Source organism: Festucalex cinctus, chromosome 7 (assembly GCF_051991245.1).
Source record: "Festucalex cinctus isolate MCC-2025b chromosome 7, RoL_Fcin_1.0, whole genome shotgun sequence".
Lineage (NCBI taxonomy): Eukaryota > Metazoa > Chordata > Actinopteri > Syngnathiformes > Syngnathidae > Festucalex > Festucalex cinctus.
In genome coordinates, this window is record NC_135417.1 from 14,681,477 (window position 1) to 14,699,622 (window position 18,146).

An 18,146-nucleotide genomic window follows, 5' to 3' on the forward strand; every position below is an offset into this window, starting at 1 on the left:
CACTAAACAGTGCACCTCTGCTCACATTGAATAGCACACCCTCACTCCTTTCCAACAGTTTTATTAACCTCCTCTTTCCCAAAGCCCGCACTTTTTGGTCAATTTTTTCAATTTTCTGCCCCAACGACAAAAATGCTCTACAACAAATAATAAAACTCACCTCATTCAATCTAATGTCATTGTTTAAAAGGTTAATGAGAGGTCACTTCACCTGTTTGTAGCCTGTTATTCTTTTTTAATCATCCTATGATAGCTATGTTTTCATGTTATCTAAACATTTAACATTGTGCAGTTTGTGATGATAGTAATATTTGCTTTTTTGTTATATAAAAGTTAATGCAGATACCAAAGTTAAAAGTAACTTTCAGCTAAACTTGCTGCTTAGCCTAGCGACTTGCAGCAAGCCACCATAACAGCCACACTGACAATTTCAGGCAATAACAACAAACATCTTAGAAATTTACCCAGGTGCAGATAGTGGAGGCCACTGTACAAACTGTACTACACGGATTGTCAAATTCACTGTAAATCCTGATTACAATAAGGATTAAAATACCTCTACGTATTAGACATTCACAGGAAGCCACAAGCTAGTGTAATTTAGTGATTATTACACGCTGCAAGTAACCTATTGGAGACTTTTCTTTCACATCCAGAGGGTAAAAATCAGCTCTGTTGACTGTGAGGACTTTAATACCCAGGCGGGCCTCTTTTACAGCTGCATCTGAAAGAGCTAATAGTGTAATAGATTGTTTCCAGTGACAGGCGGTTGGCATGGGAGAGTGTGGCTGGCAGCCTAAGTGGGTGTGAAAAATGAAAGAAGGCTCGGCAGATGGCTGAAGGGACAGCTGGCACCTACTGTCCAGGTTAATAGGACTGACGGGCATGCAGTATATCTTCATATCTTCAGGTTATGGGTTGGAATAGAAGAAGAAAAGGGAGGGGCTGTACCGTACTGTAAAGTTGTCTGGGGTGTTGAAAGGGACAGATGTTACCCAACGAATAATGTGTTTATGTGACGGAACCACAACAAACTCCTCCGAGCATCTTGAAAGGATTAGTTTTACTTTATTTTTGTTCCATTTGGTTTTTGTAGCTTTTCTTTAGACTTGTATCACAGCTCAGTCAAGTCATTTTACTTTCTTGTACAAGGTGTTCAACTTTCCCCGCACAGCAGTGCCTTGAGACTGTGATAAGTGGCTCTATTTCAAATTTGAGATACGAGCTGTTTTTAAGGCAATTTTTTAAAACAAACAATTACACATTGTGTATAAAACAATCACATTTTTAGCATTAGGAAAGTCTGTTTAGCTTAATGCTAACAAACAACTGAAAATGCTATAGGATGGCTAACAAATAGCATCTGGGTCTCAGCATATTTGAATATACACGGTACATGATGTAGACTCACAGTTTATACTCCTCATCTGTAGTCATAAAAAAACAAAAAAAAAACAAAAACAAACCTGTCTTACAGGCAGCTCAAGCGAGTTGTTGAGAAAGTTGACTCATAGCTCAGTCAGTGTTTTCAACTTGTGCAATAGAAACATGGCCCTCAGTGATTCCCAATGCAAATGTTGGACGTCTATGTAAAACGCACTAAATACTAGAAATGCAGTTTGTAGTGATTATGTAGTAAAGAATCAATTAATTCAAGTGTAGGAATTGTGTTGCCAAATTAGGGCAAACTTACAATAAAATAAGCTGCTAGTGCACGACTCTATAAAAAAATTAATTTGTAATATGTTCAATTAATTTCCACCCTTGTATAAGGCGTTCAAACTTGATGAACTCCACACACCAGATTCGCAGGCACTGAAATATCTGCAAGGAGAAACAAGAGTACTTTAAGACTTAAAGCAACTTGTAATATACAACTGTGAGATGTATCACACAGAGAATTTTTTTCCTCATCATGTGGTGACTCATTTTAAAAATTGTTGGCTGAGATTATATTATTGGAGGTCTCGTACCAATTTTGGAAGGCTTTGGAAGATTCAGGTTGTTCATGATGGTCACAAACTCCTCCAGGCTTTTGGTCAAGCGAGGGTTTAACGTGCGTTCCTCACCGACTGTAGACACCGTCTGACCTGGAAAGTCAACTATCAGTGGTGACTGTGTGCTTAAGCGAAATGCAAACATTTCTTGGAAGCCATCGGTCGGCCCACCTAAGTAGTCATGTGCCGGGTAGATGAGGCACTCGTCAGGCAGGGTAAAGATCTTCTGGTGAATGGAATTGTATAGCCGTTTAGAGCAACCTGATGGACAGAGAAAATGTCCAGTTGAATAATTGAAGAACATAACTCAATACTGCCCTCTTGTGTCTATATGTGGGTATTACAAAAACAAAGGCTCTCCAGCAAGCAAACAAACCATCAATACGAAATAATGTAAAGTAAATTAATTTCTTCCAGTCCAATACTTTAAGTATAATGTTTTAACTTTCTTGTTTACCGACACTACTTACCTTGCTGGAAGTCAGTCCTGCCGCAGCCTCGAATAAGCAGCGCGTCCCCGGTGAACGCCATGCGCTGATCTTGCGTCACCAGCGTCACGCAGCCGTCAGTGTGTCCTGGCGTTTCTCTCACAGTCAGAGACTGCAGGGAGTTTACAAATGCGAAACTAATTCAAGCTACAAGCAGCGATGAGCGGACCCAAATCTTTGAAATGATCATCACACTTTGATGACAATTTTGCATCATACAAGGCCTGGAATTGGCCCCAAATGACTTCCAGTTCACAGAATTTACAGGCAGTTTGTCAGGACAGTTTTTTTTTTTCCTTTGGAGTGCTACTGCATTAGTTTTGGTGTGGTCAAACCTTTTCCTACTTTTTGATACTGTGAAGATGTAGATGCGACTCGCAGTCAGTTGACAGACCTCACACAACATCCAACTCTACAATCTGATTCGCTGACACCCACGTCACTCACCAGGCCACCACCTTTATAGTCACACCCACTCAAAAGTTACAGATATAGTGTCGAATGTGAGGATGGTGACCCCATATGGTCACACCTGTATGGTTATAATACATGTACCTCAGATGCACATTTTGTTCTTGAATGACGCAAAATCAATGTTGTTTGATTACTCGATTAAAGTACAATGATTGATGACATCTTCTCTTACATGTTTTCCAAATGTGATCTTGTCCCCCTCGGACAGCAAGATGTCGGCCGTTGCGCCGCTTAATTTTGAAATGGCGCTTTTCAAGCCGGCTAGCCTCGTCTTCATCAGCCCCGTGCTGGTGATGTGGTCCGCGTGGCAGTGAGTGTTCACTTGGAAACACAACAAACAAGGTTCATTCAAACTGAGGCACCAAAAGGCTTGTATTAAAACATTTGGAGATGCTGACCTGCTATTTTAAGTTGGAGCCCCAGTTCATTGACGAGCTTCAGGTCCCTGTCTATGGTTTCCAGCACAGGGTCAATGAGGATGGCATCCTTGGTGACAGCGTCAGCTAGCAGGTACGTGTAGGTGCTGCTCTCTGATTCAAACAGCTACATACATGGACACAAATTATGGAGTCAATTTTTATTACTAGATAAGAAATTTTATGTTACACGTCACTGCTAATTACATACAATACAACGATGCAATTAATTTTAATTGAATAAGCGGCTGACGTGCACTACTTGTACTAACGTCATAGCTGGGTACATAGTCTACAAAAGCAGTCAGTGTTTCCAACATTTTCAACCCCTTCTAAACTAATTGTCAAACAAGCGATTAATTACTTTAGTTCCTACAAAGAAAGAGAGCAGAACAAAGACAAACGGACTCAATTTTAGATTATATGCCACGGAGGAGGCGTGACTTCCGACTTCCTCGATTTCACACATCAGTTTTGTTTCCGTTTCCTGTTTGCTACGTGTGGGTGGACTGCGTCCCAGTTCTTGCGCTTCCGCCTTTTGCCCCTCGGTTGCGCGTTCCCGTCGACGGGTGCGAGTGTGTACTTTTTTTTTTACGACCTGCGGGAGCGCGTGGTCGGTGGGCTCAGGGGTGTGGGTGCGAGTGTTAAGTCTTAAGTTTTTTTTTTTTTTTACACTCACCCACACAAACTTACATGGTCTCCCAGGCTGGGAAGTGAACCCACGCCAACCGCCACCGAAGGCAAGTGACGGTTCCACTCCTCCACCTAGAGCCCTCAGAAGCCTGAAGTCCGTGGCATTTATCCCATTTGTTGCATCGAATCCCATTGGGCAGGGGTACCTAATCCAAAGTCTAGTGCGTTCTGAATTCTGTTAAGTGGGTTAAAGTTTGATAAAATGACACCTTTGATACTATTATACCCCAAAGTGTCAACTAACTGTCATTAAAACATTACATTACTGGTAGAGGGGAACGACGAAGAGTCGTTTACATACAACTCTACAGTACGACCAAAAGCTAACGCTGCTAATGCTAACGCTACAAAGCTAACTTCACTAGTAGCGACGCGTCAAAACGGACAAACAATTAAACAAGCCGCATTTAAACGCCATTACAGTAACCAGTTAACGTGAACATTACTTGTCTGAAGAGAAGCCCGTCGTTCAACCGCGTCCCGGACGAGTATGTCCTCCGTCCTCGTAGCGAGACGCCGCGGGCTCCTGCACCCGCGCACACGCGTCCTTCCCCGGCTGCCGAGGCGCTCGAGCCCTCTGTGTGCCTCCGGAGGCCACCGAGCGTGACTGTCAGGCACCGTCGGTTGGCTGCCACCCTGGTTATCACCGAACACATTGTCCTTCTCCACGGCCGTCCTCTACCTTGCTGCTTATGACGGTCACTCACGGAAGAGAAGTTAAGAGGCAAGACTAGACGAAGCACTGCAGCCTGCAGGTCAGATAAAATAAACAACTCCAGAGTCCAGTTTATAGACTTCATCTGGTGCCAGTTTGTGTGTTAATGTGTAATGGGACAGTGTAGGGATGACCTAAAAAAAAAAAAATATATATATATATATATATATATATATATATATATATATATATATATATATACACGAGTGCATAAAACAAAGACGCTTCCACTTTATAAGACTTTATTGGATGATAAATGCCATTCTTTCAGTCCAGTTGTGATGAGGTGTTAGTCATGGCTGTTGTAGGAGACTGTTCCAAATTATCTACATGGACTTGCTGGAAGGAGGGGTGGGGAAAAGTAAATAAAACGAATCAGTATCATTCTATGTGTATTTTCAGAGAATTTACCTTACAGAATGAATCAAACTTAACTACAACAAGTTTCCACCAGAGGGTGCCAGAGTAATACAGTAATGTTATTGCTTTGGTGAGCACAAAAACAGGAAATAGATTTTCAGCAAATAATGCATGCTATGTTTCACTCATAAATCCGCAGATGCCGAATTCACTGTGCCTCCACATGTTGTGCAATCCAACTGAGCAATTGGGTGACCCGGCTGTACACGCCCGGCTTATTGCGCCTTCCACAGCCTTGGCCCCAGCTCACCACCCCCGCCAGCCTCCATTCCCCCTTGGCTGTCTCACACAGCAGTGGACCCCCACTGTCACCCTAAAAATCACATTGACAATACATATAAGCACTTGCTTCTGAGTAAGGCCTCTCACAGAATATCGTTACATCGGATTCTCCGTACCTGGCAGGTGTCCACTCCCCCCTCCAAGGAGCCTGCGCAGATCATCCGAGGTGTCAGGTGAACGCCGTAGACGCTCGGGTGGCGGCACACTGACTCAGCAATCACCTTAACCTGAGCTTGCCTGAGCTCATCTGACACAAAACCTGACAACACAAAAACACGTAAGTACAGCGTATGTACTGGTACTACATCATCCTGACATCAGCTGCCTATCATATCATATAAGCACACCTCCTTCCCGGACGTACCCCCAGCCCGTGATCCAACATGGTGCACCAGGAAGAAAGGACTCGTTGGGACTGGGCAAACAAACTGGTTGCACCCCGTCTACAAATATCCATAAAGCCATTAAAGTGTGAGTGAAACCAGAACAATCTCTCATAATATACCAGCTGGAGAAGCCAAGAAGATTCTAGAATGTATTAAAATTCACGCTGTGGGCAAAAGAGATGTGGATCTACAATCCTTGGGTTGAAAAATTTAGTCTAATTAAATATTAGCAATAGATGAGACCTGCATACCAAAAAATGTACCCCTTTGCTTTTCAGTTATATGTTTTAATATACAGTATATATAATTATAATAATGTAAAATTAATAAAATAATAGTGAGAAACGACAGTGGTTTTGTGGCCACTGTGTGATGGTTTGTACTAAAATTAAATAAAAGCATTTAATAAATAAAATGTGAATTCAATAATTAAATGTGAAATATGACTGAAACGCAATGTTAAAAATTAATATTACTAGTATGTTTATAATTATCACTGTTCTTTTTTAATTATTGTTTGTACTGTTATTGTTATTGTGTATAAGTATTAGGTTTTATTTATTTTTTCAACTGTATTATGTTAGCTATTTATGTATAGCACTGTTCATCAAAACTTTTTTTTTTTTTTTTTATTGTCCATAAATAAAGTTGAGTTGAAAATGTATTTAATAAATTGTATTCATTATATTGTTTGTAATTTTTTTTCAGGGCCTTTTACGTTATTTTATGGCATTTATTTATTAACCCATTTAAATGATTACAATTATAATTAATATTTTATAGATTAATCTTCTTGAATATATTAATTTAATTAAAGAGTATCACAACATTTAAAGAATTCCATTAATTAAATTGTGAAATATTTTTTTTTCTAATATGAATTATACTGATGTATTTGAGCTCTTTACAAGCTAAATATCATTTTTTATTAATTTAATATAATTTTTTACTTAATGAAAAGGGACAAACGTAATTTAAAAACCTATTCAAAAATTGTAAATATATACAAGTATGTATGTATTTTTATTCTAATAGTTTTAATTTATTCATATTTATTCTATTTTAATGGTCATTTAATTTTGGTTACATTAGCTACAGTATTACTACAACAGTAAACTAATATGTCAGTAATATGTCATTTTGGACCAATTAAATTAGAAAAAGTTTAACACTGAAGTAAAATAATTTAAAAGGAAATGTAACTAACAATTTTAGAAGGAAGACGAATTTGAATTCACCATTCATGAAACTCCCCACATTCCCCTCACATATTTTTTAAAGCTATGCAGTGAAATCAAATCTGACCGCTCATATCGATATTGACGATGGTGCGCAGGAGGCCGATGTCGTAGTCGTTGCTGCGATTGTTGAAACGAGGGTGGTAGAGAACCTGAAGCGCTCGGTAGCGTTTCCCCCGGGAGGCGTCGGCGATACTGACGGTGGATACCACCGCGAGCCAGTCAGCCACCTGTAACATGTTGTCCCTACAGCAGAGTGGCTCCATGACATCAGGCTCCTTCTTTTTTATTATGTATTTTATATAAAAATACAGAGCAGTGATTCAGTGATAGGCTCTGTTTTGGCTTGGGCCGTTGTGGGTGTGAACACAGCTGACTTCATTCACTGCCAATCAATGCGTGACTGGGTTATTGTCACTGCTCTTTGAATAGTGAGGCAACAGACAACATTAAATGCAGAGTAAGCTACAGGTAACAATGGCTGGCGACTTAAATAAACACTTGTAATACTTTATATTCACGGACCTCCCCTCATTTTCCCACTTACTGGACAAAGCAGTGAGCCGCCGTGACGATCCAGCTTGGCGAGATGACGGCGCCGCCGCATACATGCCTCCCCCTCCAGTGCAGGCTGGCCTGCCATCTCCACATGTTTGCTTCCGCCAGCGTCCCCCCGACGATGCGTTTGCCATCGCTGGCTTGGCCCGGACATTCTGGGGGTGGGGGGGTTAGATGTTACATTAAAACAATCACAGCTCATTGTTCACGGACACATTACCATTGTGGAAGCCATCATTTGGTTATGGGTTTTTACCATATACTGTACAGGGAAATTTAGAGTTCAGTGTAATACCATGTTGCACCACAACAAGCTGGGCAGCACTGAGGTCCACTGATAGAGATGACGCATAATTAACAGCATGAAGAAGAGCCAGATTAAGATTCAGTAACTGGTTTGACCCATAAAATGTCAGGAAATCGGAATAGAATGTTGATCATTTATTTTTTTTGATTCAACAAAGATAATCAGTCCACTTTCAAGGAGAAATACAGAAACTGGATTTGCATTTAGACAATATTAAAATAAAATGTATCTTATGATTCATCGATGACCAAAAGAAATCAGTTAATTTGTTCGTCAAATAGAAAACAACACAAATTGTAGTACCCGCTCTAATGTTGATTATGTGGTTGACGGGGTTCTTTGACGGAGGCGGCTGCTGGGTCGGAGCGCTGCAGTTGCCCTTCACGTCACACGGAGGCGACGAGGAGGTCTTTAACTCCGATGGATAAAGTAGGAACTTCACTACATTGGAGACAGCAACAGACCATAAGGATGACATCATGCAGTACTAGACATGCGTGATATAACATAAAAAATGACATCAGTTGACATCATTGTGTTACCTAAGAGAGCGGAAGCGATGACAAGTTTGACGGTGACGGACACGCTCACGATGAGCAGCAACGCACGAGGACAACACGTTGGAGTGTCTGCTCCTACGTATGGCAATAAAAGTCAATAAAAATCTTAGATCCATACAGGGTTGACTGTCAAAACAATCAGTGGGAAAAGTCACAATTATTAAACATGATAATAAGCAAATAGACACCAATGACATACTTTTTTCACTGCAGTAACCAACACCGATTACCTACCCGGTGCTTCAGGTGGGGGGTCTTTGGCAAGCACGAGATGGGAACCCTCTTCTAGGGGACGTAAAGATGGCGGCAGCGGGGACATGGATGAGCACTGAGGCAGGAGTGTGACCACGGTGGGCGAGATCAAGGAGGGGATGCTCTTCAAGTCAGAAGAAAGCTTTGGAGGCGAGCGTGTTGACGAGCAGTGCGGTGGAGAATGTACCCCATTTGATGTTTGGACCTTTACTTCCATATTTGGATTGGCAGTTCCTGTTAATCAATTGTTATATTTATTTATAGATTAGTATTTCTCTTTGTTTTTTGTTTCTTTTCTCCAAACATCCAGTATGTTGTTCATAACAAGAAGCTCAGTCTGGCTGAAGCTAGCTTCGCTTCACTTAGTCGTTTATAATATCTTAGCCTAGAATACATAAGTGCATGTTAGACAAGCTTTGCTTTGCTCAATTTAGTTTTTTATACCATTTTAGCTTAGCCAAACTTGGCTTATTTGAGCATACATTGATCTTAGCTTTATTTTATATTTTAAATAAAATTGCTGCAGCGAAAGCCCAATGTATCCCATTTTAGCGTAGCTAGTTTAACTTCACTTGCTAGACTGGCTTGCCTAGCTACCTAGCTTAGTTGAGCTTAGCCTTGCCATATCTTAGCCTAGCTCAGTTTTTATTCTTATTCTACAATAGTCAAGCTTAGTTTAGTTTATCTCAGCCTATCTCCCTAGGTTTATCTGATCTTATATGTACTTAGTTTATCTTAGCCCTAGTTTCACCTTGCCTAGTTTAGCTCAGTTGATTTATCCATGGTTTACCTTAGCTTATTTTACTTTCACTTTTTATTTTATCATAGCTTCTTTAATTAGCCTCTTCCTCATCTTTCAATCTTTTCGTATTTAACCTTTGTTTATACCTCAGTTTAACTTACTTTAGCTTATAGCCTAAATGAGCATAGCTTTTTTTTAAGTTGACTTTTGTTTATCTAAGCCTAACTTTGCTCTGCTTAGTTTATCAGTTTACTCAATCTTATTTTAAATTATAGGCTTTGCTTAGTTTATAATTGTTTACCCAGTTTCACTTAGCTTATCCTATAATATCATAGTGTTTTTAGCTTAGAATCACCTTTTGTAATTGTAGCTTACTTTGTAAATTAGTAACAACCTTAGTTTAATTTATAGCCAGAATAAGCTAAACTCTCTCACTCGCTCTTCCACTCTCTCTGTCTCTGTCTCTCTCTCTCACTCACTCACTCACTCACTCACTCACTCACCTGATTTGAGTTGTATTTGAGTGAGAAGGTCACCAATTTTATTTCAAACGCTTCTTCATCTCAATATGGCACTCTCTATCCTGTGTAACCTTCCTCCTCCTCTTTCCCTTATGTGCAGGTGTGGCCGGTAACGGATACGCATCTCTGAAATATGCATGCAGGCATTTGTGTGGCCCAGGGTCGCAAGTTAACAACAGTTGGGATAATGCTTCACTTATGTGTTTTTTCCTCTGCATCCTTCCATGAATGCTATAACCTGTGCACAGTCATAGTGAAAGTTTGTCTTTGGTTCTCTCCCCAGTTCAACTTCTAATAGCAAGTGTAATTTTGCCATTCCAATTTGCCTGTATTTCATAACTATTTATTTATTTTGATCATGTGAAAATGCTAAAATCGTGAATTTCATGTATACAGAACAGCAGTAGAAATGCTTGTGAATTTCTAGTGGCCATATTTGTTTGGCCATGTGTGATTAGATGTCACATCACTTTGTGCTAGCGTGTTATTGAAGCTAATATGCTCGCTAATACGATTGATGAGCCTAATGTGAAGGTGGTTCATTTGTGTGGAAGAATTCTACTAGTACTTAATACCGTTGTTTCTACAGCATTGTGTGATGATTGGTGTTGATGCTTTATAATCCTGCCATGTACATGCAATTACAAAACACTTTGTGTAAGATGTAAGATATCTAATCAAATCAAACGAATATTATCATCCATTTAACTGTAAATAACTAAACTACGTATCCTGTGTGTTGCAGTCTATGGTTTCGTTTTCAACAACTTAATGGTTTGCTCATGTCATGTCCTGTCGCAAATGTTTGCATCCAAGCATTGTGCAGAGGTCTGTCACTTCCTCCTTTGCTCATGTGGCTTTTTCTTTTTTTTTTTTTTTGACAGTAAAAGAAACCACCGCTCATACTTTATCCTGCATGAACCATTTGCTGCTCTTGGGCCCACCACGATGGCGTTCCCTCTCCAGGAGTATATTGCCTCACTGGACAGCGCTTGTCTGCCAAGAATCCTACAGGTCTGCTCGGGGGTCTACTTCCAAGGTACGAACGTCTGTCACTTTTTGTGAGAAAACGTATGCTTTGAAGTCTCCTCATGACTGCTCCTCTCTCTTTTAATTCCAAGGGTCTGTCTATGAGATTTCTGGGAATGAAGTGTGCTTCTCCACCGGGGACATCATCAAGGTCACCGACATTGAACTTTCGTCTGTTTGTTGCGAGGACGTCAGCAGCTGTGAGACGTTCGAGCTACCAATTAACCACACAGGTGCTATCCCGATATATAATGTCATAAATTTATCTTAAAAAGTTCATTATTAAGTATTATGTATAAGTATTAGTGGGCTTTTTGTTACAGTATCCGTCTGTAAATGCCTTTAAATCCAGATTAAACACTTTTACACTTTTCTAATACCTATGATTAAGGCCTTTCAAAGTATTTTTAAAATGATGTTTTCAAAAAACGTATTCTTGCACTATGCCCTTTGAGTAATATTTAGTGAGTTTGTATTTCTTGACTTTGCTTCCAGTATGTGAAACATATTGAGTTACGTTGTATATAAAATGTGCTATAAATCATGCAGTGATCATATATATTTTTCTTACAACCACTGGTACTGGAAAACATCGAAACAATGTGAAAATGTTTAATTTCTTATTAAAACCCCTTGTATAGACAAGCCCCAAAGTTTGGATAATTTCTTTTTGAGAGAGAGACAAAAAAAAAAAAAAAAGTTATTCATGAAATTTTACTCTTTTTAGGCAGTCAATCCCCATTTTTTGTGGGAAACACATATTGGAGGTTTATCGGCATTTTTTTGTACAAAGTTTGGAGTTTAAAAAATGCAATTAACTGGGCGTCAATTATACGTGGATTTTTAGTTGAGACCTGCTTCAAATGGCAACTGACAAAATGCCAACAGTTTGTATGCAACCAAGATATCAATTTCAGTATAGTAATCCCAAACCATCCCTGCACTGCAAAATCCGCAATGTGTGTGTGTATATATATATATATATATATATATATATATATATATATATATATATATATATATATATATATATATATAATATTGGATTTCATTCCATTCATTTTAATGTAGCAACAGTGTGCCAATGTCTGTTTAGTAGTACTGCAACTGTACTGTTTTTTTCCAAACTAACAAATTTATAATCTCACAATATAAATCAATAATCATGCCCAAATATGTACATTATAAAATGAACCGACTGCTGTTGCTTTCTGAAGCATTTAAAAGTAGGATTACAGATGATGACAAAAAATTGTAACTGTAGACCAGGGGTGTCAAACATATTAGCTCAGGGGCCACATGGAGGAAAATATATTACCAAGTGGGCTGGATCAGTAAAATAACGGTATATAACTTTTGCCATCAATGATACACAGATTTTCGCTATTTGTGGGCCAGCCCTAAATTACAGAGCTCAGCTGTAATCATACTGATCCAAAAAATAACATGAATGCAAATGTAACACGGCAACACTTTACCTGCATGTGTTCTTGACGTGTTAAATGTACCTGTTTTGCATATATATTGTTCCCAGAATGCATTGTGTGGCGCAGTTAACGCATTCACTCGCCGCCATTTTCACTAAAGCAATCCCCTTCACTCCTGGCTGTTTTCCTGGATTTTGACTGATTTTTGCAAGGCCCACAGAATATTGCGTTCTATTGTTATAAAAACATGGAAAACCAAAAGAAAGATTAGAGTCTCTTCTTTCATCAGGAAAAAAAAGTATATTTCTATCAGTTTCCATTTTGCAGCAATTAGCATTAGAATATAGCTAAGTTTTATCATGATTCAAAAATATGTTTAATACTGTGGGGGAAAACATGGCCCTGGTTGATCTCTTATACTCTGCTGTCACCACCTGGCCGTTTTTGTAATAACTACTATTGCTTCAACAGTTCTCTTAAGTTCAGAGGCTGCATCAAAGCCTTATGTATGGTCTATCATAAAACAAAACAAAACAAAAAATCCCATTAAATAGTCTTTGGAACACTTAATATTTAAAATAGAACATATTTATATGTTTTTGGGAGCAAATGAATTAATGATGTTATAAGGATGTTAATCCATGTCATAGCTATTGTGCTACCAGTAATTAATTTGTGTCGTATTTAACATGATTATGTCGGTCAATGATTAAAAAATAAATACATAAATAAACAAACCTTAATTTTAAGTTGTGTGTAAAATAATGACATCCAGGACAATTTCCCGTACAAGTAGCATTGCTCACCTGAGGACTGCTTGTGAAATTATAAATTTATATGTTTTGATTGTGGCCAGCTGATTAATTGGTCCGACATTACAAATTGTTTTTTCACTTTACAAAATCATCTCACGGGCCGGGTTAAATCCCTTTGCGGGCCTGACCCGGCCCGCAGGCGTATGTTTGACACCCCTGCTGTAGACCGTGTGGATGACTTACATATTGTAGTCCTGACTCCTCATCGTCGTTCATCTTCTTCTGCTTTCACATTTACAGTCTCAGAGTAAGTTGTGTGCCACCATCTAGTGGTCAAGAAAAGAATCACAACCAGATTAGACAAGCTTTAGAACATGAGAATTATTGAAGAACCCACAAAATCGCAGGACTGTTTGAACCCGAAACCCGCGATGGAGGAGTATTTATTGTAGTTTGATTATACATCAATCTGTAATTGAGTACGATTTCACATAAGAATTGATCAAATGCTTTAAACATGATAGCAGTTGGCCTGTGAACAGTACAGTAATGCTCTTCCACATTCACACAATAACAAAAATTGCCTGATCACTTACCAAAAATTGGTTGCTTTTCTCAGGCTTGCTTAAGGTGATCCCAGAGGAGACTCCGTACAGCACGGTGGAGGAACTGGTCAAACTGAGGCCTGTGGGCTTTGAGTCCTCTCTCCCCGTCACCTTCACCATCCGCTCCAAGATGACATTGGCTGACGTCACGCTGGGGGCAGGCACCGTCCTGACCTTGCTATCCGTGGTGGAAAAGGAGGAGCGGTGCCGCTGCCGCATCCACCGAGACCCGGGCCAGGCGTCGGCGGAGGTGGACGTGCCGTTGGGGACGCGCGGCGAGTTCTACGTCCACGAGGGCGAGGAGCGCTTCACCCCCAGGCAGATCGTGACGTCGGCCCACCTGCGCAGTCAACGCTTCCGCTTTGACAACGCCGCCATGTGCCAACGCGCGCTCATCCTCAGCCCTGTTTACCAGATGTGCGCCATCATGAACCGTGAGGACTTTCACAAACTCCTTTGGGGTTTCTAATTTGGGTCTTGAGGGGGTAACAACTGGGGAATTCTTTAGAAGATGATCCGCATTTGTCTTCTTTTCATTTTGGCTGGCAGTGAGGAAGAACACGTTGCGGTTCCCGTCCACCTTGGCGGTAGACGTGGTGGATATCACCGACACATGCGACGTCAGCTTTGTGACCCCGCTCAGCCTGCCCGAGATCCATTCCCAACCGGATCAAACCTTCCCCGTGGTGGTGGAGGTCCTGGAGGGTCCTGAGAGCCGCTCAATGTTCAAGTGCAGTTGGCTACCGCAGCTCCAGAAAGGAACCCAGTTGATCTTCCACCGAAAAACGACCTCGCCCATGACCGTCATGTCCAGCGTGAAGAGCCGCAAGGCACAGAAGTTCTTCCTCGTATCCACACAGTATGCGGGCCGCTTCCGCAGGCGCCCCCGGGGGTTCGACTCTGCATACGAGCTCTACGTAGCCTCCGCCCAAACGCCAGGACTGAGAGTGTCCGCAACGAGAAACTGCGAGGAAGTGGAGGAGGAAGGCCTTCCCGGCCTCTCCGTCGGCGAGCGACTGGAAGTCATCGGATGCCAAAAAGTCCAACTACCGTGCGGCCAGATGGACGCCGTCATTTGCTACCGCCTCCGAGACGCGGATGACGAAGGAGACAGTGAGGATGACGACGAAGATGGAGACGCAAAGCAGAAGGACCAAATTTATCTTCCTTTGTACATGCAATGCCACTTTGTAGAGCTGCTGAGCGACAATAAGAAGTACACGTTGAACGACCTGGGCCCGAAGGCGCCCCTGGATGTGAAAGCTGTGAGCCGGGACCCTGAGCTGGAGAACGACCCCCTCGTTGGGTTTCCCTGCCTCCGAATAGAAGGGGCCACCCTAGAACCCACGATCCAGGCCAGCTTCCTGCACACACCAAACCTCTGCTTCGAGATCCCGACTCAGCGGGTCTGCATGACCGTGTACTGCACCCAGCAACCTCTCCCGTGGCCCCCAAACCAAGCCACGAAATGCAGCGTGGAACGTGTTACAGAGGTGACGGACAGGTTCTTGCACGAATTTCAAAAAGAGGCCCTTCCCGTTACGCGTCCTCCTCCCAGACCCCCCAAGAGGAACCTATCGGCGCCAACCCCAAACAGAAGCCTCCTAACCAAAGAGTTTGGTAATATGACGATCAAAAATAGAAGGAGCTCCTCACCGCTGCCAGCTACGGTAAGTGCCATTTACAGTAGGAGTGTTAACAGTCAGTTTTATACTGCCGGTACAGATCTTCCATGAGTAAAATCAGGTGATACCGTTTCCGATCCCATGAATAAGGTGCACATTTATCAATTTTTAGAGATGCTCACTAACAATTAATCGTGCATTTTTTTTTCCAATTAATTGATTAATCGGAAAGGGGGGGATGCAACACAGCACACAGGCTAGTCTCTAGTTGGCCACAGCCTGCCACGTGATCGTTTTTTTTCTTTTGGTGATCAGCAACAAACGCTCACATACTTTTCCACAGAAACCGGCCGATCACAATCTGAACACCACTAATTCACACTGAATGTTTTTTTTTTTCCTTCTTAAATGGTCTCTCTAAATCAGGGTTCACCAATTCCGGGCCTAGAGGTCTGGAGTACTGCAGGATTTAGATGTTCCCGCCTACCAACACACCTGATACTCAAGATCAAGAACGTTATCAGGCATACTGATGAGCTAATATGAATCAGGTGTGCTAGTGGGCGGAAAAATCTAAAACCTGCAGGATCCAGACCTTGAGGACTGGAAGTGGTGAACCCTGCATCGTGGATTTTCATCGACACAGTAAATTTCACTCTGTAAAAGACTATATTCGGTCCCAGTCTAAACAGAGTAAACTTTCAACTCGGAGGAGCGTAAAATATAAATATTTTATATCAATCTCTAGAAAGCTAGCTAGATAGGAAGCTAGCTAGATAGAAAGCTAGCTAGTTGATTTGATAGATAGATAGAAAGAAAGCTAGATAGATAGCTCGATAGAAAGCTAGCTAGCTAGAAAGGTAGCTAGAAAGCCAGCTAGCTAGATAGATAGCTAGATATCGTTCAGCATGGCAGTGGGCCACTCTATCACTTGAGCTATGGCACTCCTACTGTTGGATAACATTTCTGGTGTGTCCAAAAGAAGACAGATTGGTCGGAGGGATGAGGATTTCACCCAAGACCAGCGATGTACTGACACACATTAGGACTGGCATGGCTGAGAGGGTTGATTGGCCATCTCCCAATCTGAAAGGTTCTGCGTTAGACTCGGACCAAATACAATCTTTTCAGAGTAAATTCACTCTGTGAAATTTATTGTGTAAAGTGGATGCACCTGGAACTATCCCCCATGAGTTACTGTATGTGGTTTGTTAAGTATACAGGAACTATTCCTCATTATGTGCCGTTAACAATTTTTCTACTTCTGTGTAAACATACCAAAATGTGGACAAAGTTGGAGCGCAGAGTACACCGCAGATACAATTTATCACCTCCGAGCATGAGAACGTCTGCCATCAGACCAGCATGACTTCCACGTATCGCCGGGGTTAAAGCAATCGTGCGTTCAAAACCCACAAGCTGCTCACTTCCTCTTTCCACCTAGCAGGCTACTGCCAGCAATCATCAGCCTCCACCACCGCCATTGGCGCCGCGCAGGTCGTCAACATTGCACGCCTCGATGCAGAGGGCCACGCCCAACACCTACGTGGGAGTGGAGAGAGGCAAAACCTTCCAGAAATTTGCTGAAAACGTTCCAACAATTGGTAATATTTGCGACACCCTCATCACCCACAACCTCTCAGCCATTGCAACTCCTAAAGTTACAAATGTTTGTCCATGTCCTACGATCAGCTAGCGACCAGTCCACCTGCTTTTGTCTCCCCTCAGGGTCAGTCAGCGAAGATGCAGCTGAGAATAGTGACGACGAATACGAGCAAGTGGAGGACATATTGGAAGGGACGCTGAAAAAAGCCCAAGAGAGTATCATGTTCTGCTAGACTGGACACGGGTTTCTATGTAACAACAACAACAAAAAAGCACCTTGACTTAAGAAGTCAAGTCAAATGTATTTATATATCCCTTCATCAACATATGAGTTTCTAAGGGATTCTTCACAAGACCACAGTTGATAAATATTGATATCAACTGATCAGGAGGGCAAGGAAAAGTTTATTTACAAAAAACAACATCTGGAGACAAATGAGAAGGGGCTACAATTTGGGAACAGGGGGGGGGACGACGGGTGGGTCCCAATTCCAGGATGACCAGGCTGCAATGGACAAAGAGTGTCCAACAACATTAACTAGAATAGAATAAAACCTTTTTTCCACCATGATTCCCTTGATTTAATTCAATGGATAGTGTGCTGCTCTCTCGTATTCACACGTTGACCACTTGGGACAGTGTACAATTGATGATGAAACCAAAAGACGCAATTAAACTTTAGTAAGATTAGTCATTTTTCCCACAGGATTATGTCCATGTGAGCATTTGTTACGTTGTCTATACGTTTTGCTGCACTGTGTTCAAATAAATTAAGGATTTATAACTACTCCACCATTGATGCCACTTTTGTTAGTTACTAGGGATGTAACGATACCGGCAATATCGTGATATCGCAGAAGTAAGTGCCTCAATATATATTAGATTTATATATTGCATATGTTTTATATTTTTCTGTAATGTACAAAAGCACAATATTGCGTGGGTTTTTTTCTTTAGTATGAATTTTTTTTTTTTTTTTTTTTTTTTTTAAACCGCCAACATCCCCACTATATCGTGATAATTATATAGCGACCTTTGTATCGTGATATCG

At 41.3% G+C, this 18,146-nt stretch overlaps 3 protein-coding genes across 7 annotated transcripts; 1 reads left to right on the plus strand and 2 right to left on the minus strand.

The window, feature by feature from the left end:
* Positions 1-1,048: 1,048 nt before the first annotated feature.
* ethe1 (ETHE1 persulfide dioxygenase) lies at positions 1,049-4,885 on the minus strand. 2 transcript variants are annotated; one of them, XM_077527819.1, is made up of 7 exons: positions 4,515-4,885; positions 3,358-3,502; positions 3,132-3,280; positions 2,468-2,597; positions 2,169-2,258; positions 1,974-2,090; positions 1,049-1,824 (listed from the first exon to the last, which is right to left on the minus strand). In XM_077527819.1, exons 1-7 carry the CDS (start codon positions 4,866-4,868, stop codon positions 1,778-1,780), a joined length of 1,032 nt encoding a protein of 343 aa, XP_077383945.1. In that variant the 5' UTR covers positions 4,869-4,885; the 3' UTR covers positions 1,049-1,777. The 2 variants fall into 2 exon arrangements, with proteins under 2 accessions (XP_077383945.1, XP_077383946.1); XM_077527820.1 differs by lacking the exon at positions 4,515-4,885 and adding an exon at positions 3,784-4,020.
* A 123-nt stretch (positions 4,886-5,008) lies between these two features.
* Positions 5,009-18,144, minus strand: LOC144022747 (tryptase gamma). 3 transcript variants are annotated; one of them, XM_077527816.1, is made up of 10 exons: positions 13,857-18,144; positions 13,504-13,586; positions 8,769-9,020; positions 8,517-8,609; positions 8,278-8,415; positions 7,657-7,822; positions 7,177-7,355; positions 5,833-5,928; positions 5,602-5,744; positions 5,009-5,516 (listed from the first exon to the last, which is right to left on the minus strand). In XM_077527816.1, the coding sequence occupies exons 3-10, from the start codon at positions 9,001-9,003 to the stop codon at positions 5,352-5,354; spliced, it is 1,215 nt and encodes a 404-aa protein (XP_077383942.1). In that variant the 5' UTR covers positions 9,004-9,020; positions 13,504-13,586; positions 13,857-18,144; the 3' UTR covers positions 5,009-5,351. The 3 variants fall into 3 exon arrangements, with proteins under 3 accessions (XP_077383942.1, XP_077383941.1, XP_077383940.1); XM_077527815.1 differs by adding an exon at positions 10,032-10,175 and having other exon boundaries at positions 13,504-18,144; XM_077527814.1 differs by lacking the exons at positions 13,504-13,586; positions 13,857-18,144 and having other exon boundaries at positions 8,769-11,981.
* Positions 10,932-17,882, plus strand: themis2 (thymocyte selection associated family member 2). 2 transcript variants are annotated; one of them, XM_077527811.1, is made up of 6 exons: positions 10,932-11,088; positions 11,171-11,311; positions 13,880-14,299; positions 14,415-15,535; positions 16,935-17,094; positions 17,219-17,882. In XM_077527811.1, exons 1-6 carry the CDS (start codon positions 10,998-11,000, stop codon positions 17,326-17,328), a joined length of 2,043 nt encoding a protein of 680 aa, XP_077383937.1. In that variant the 5' UTR covers positions 10,932-10,997; the 3' UTR covers positions 17,329-17,882. The 2 variants fall into 2 exon arrangements, with proteins under 2 accessions (XP_077383937.1, XP_077383938.1); XM_077527812.1 differs by having other exon boundaries at positions 16,938-17,094.
* Positions 18,145-18,146: the final 2 nt, after the last annotated feature.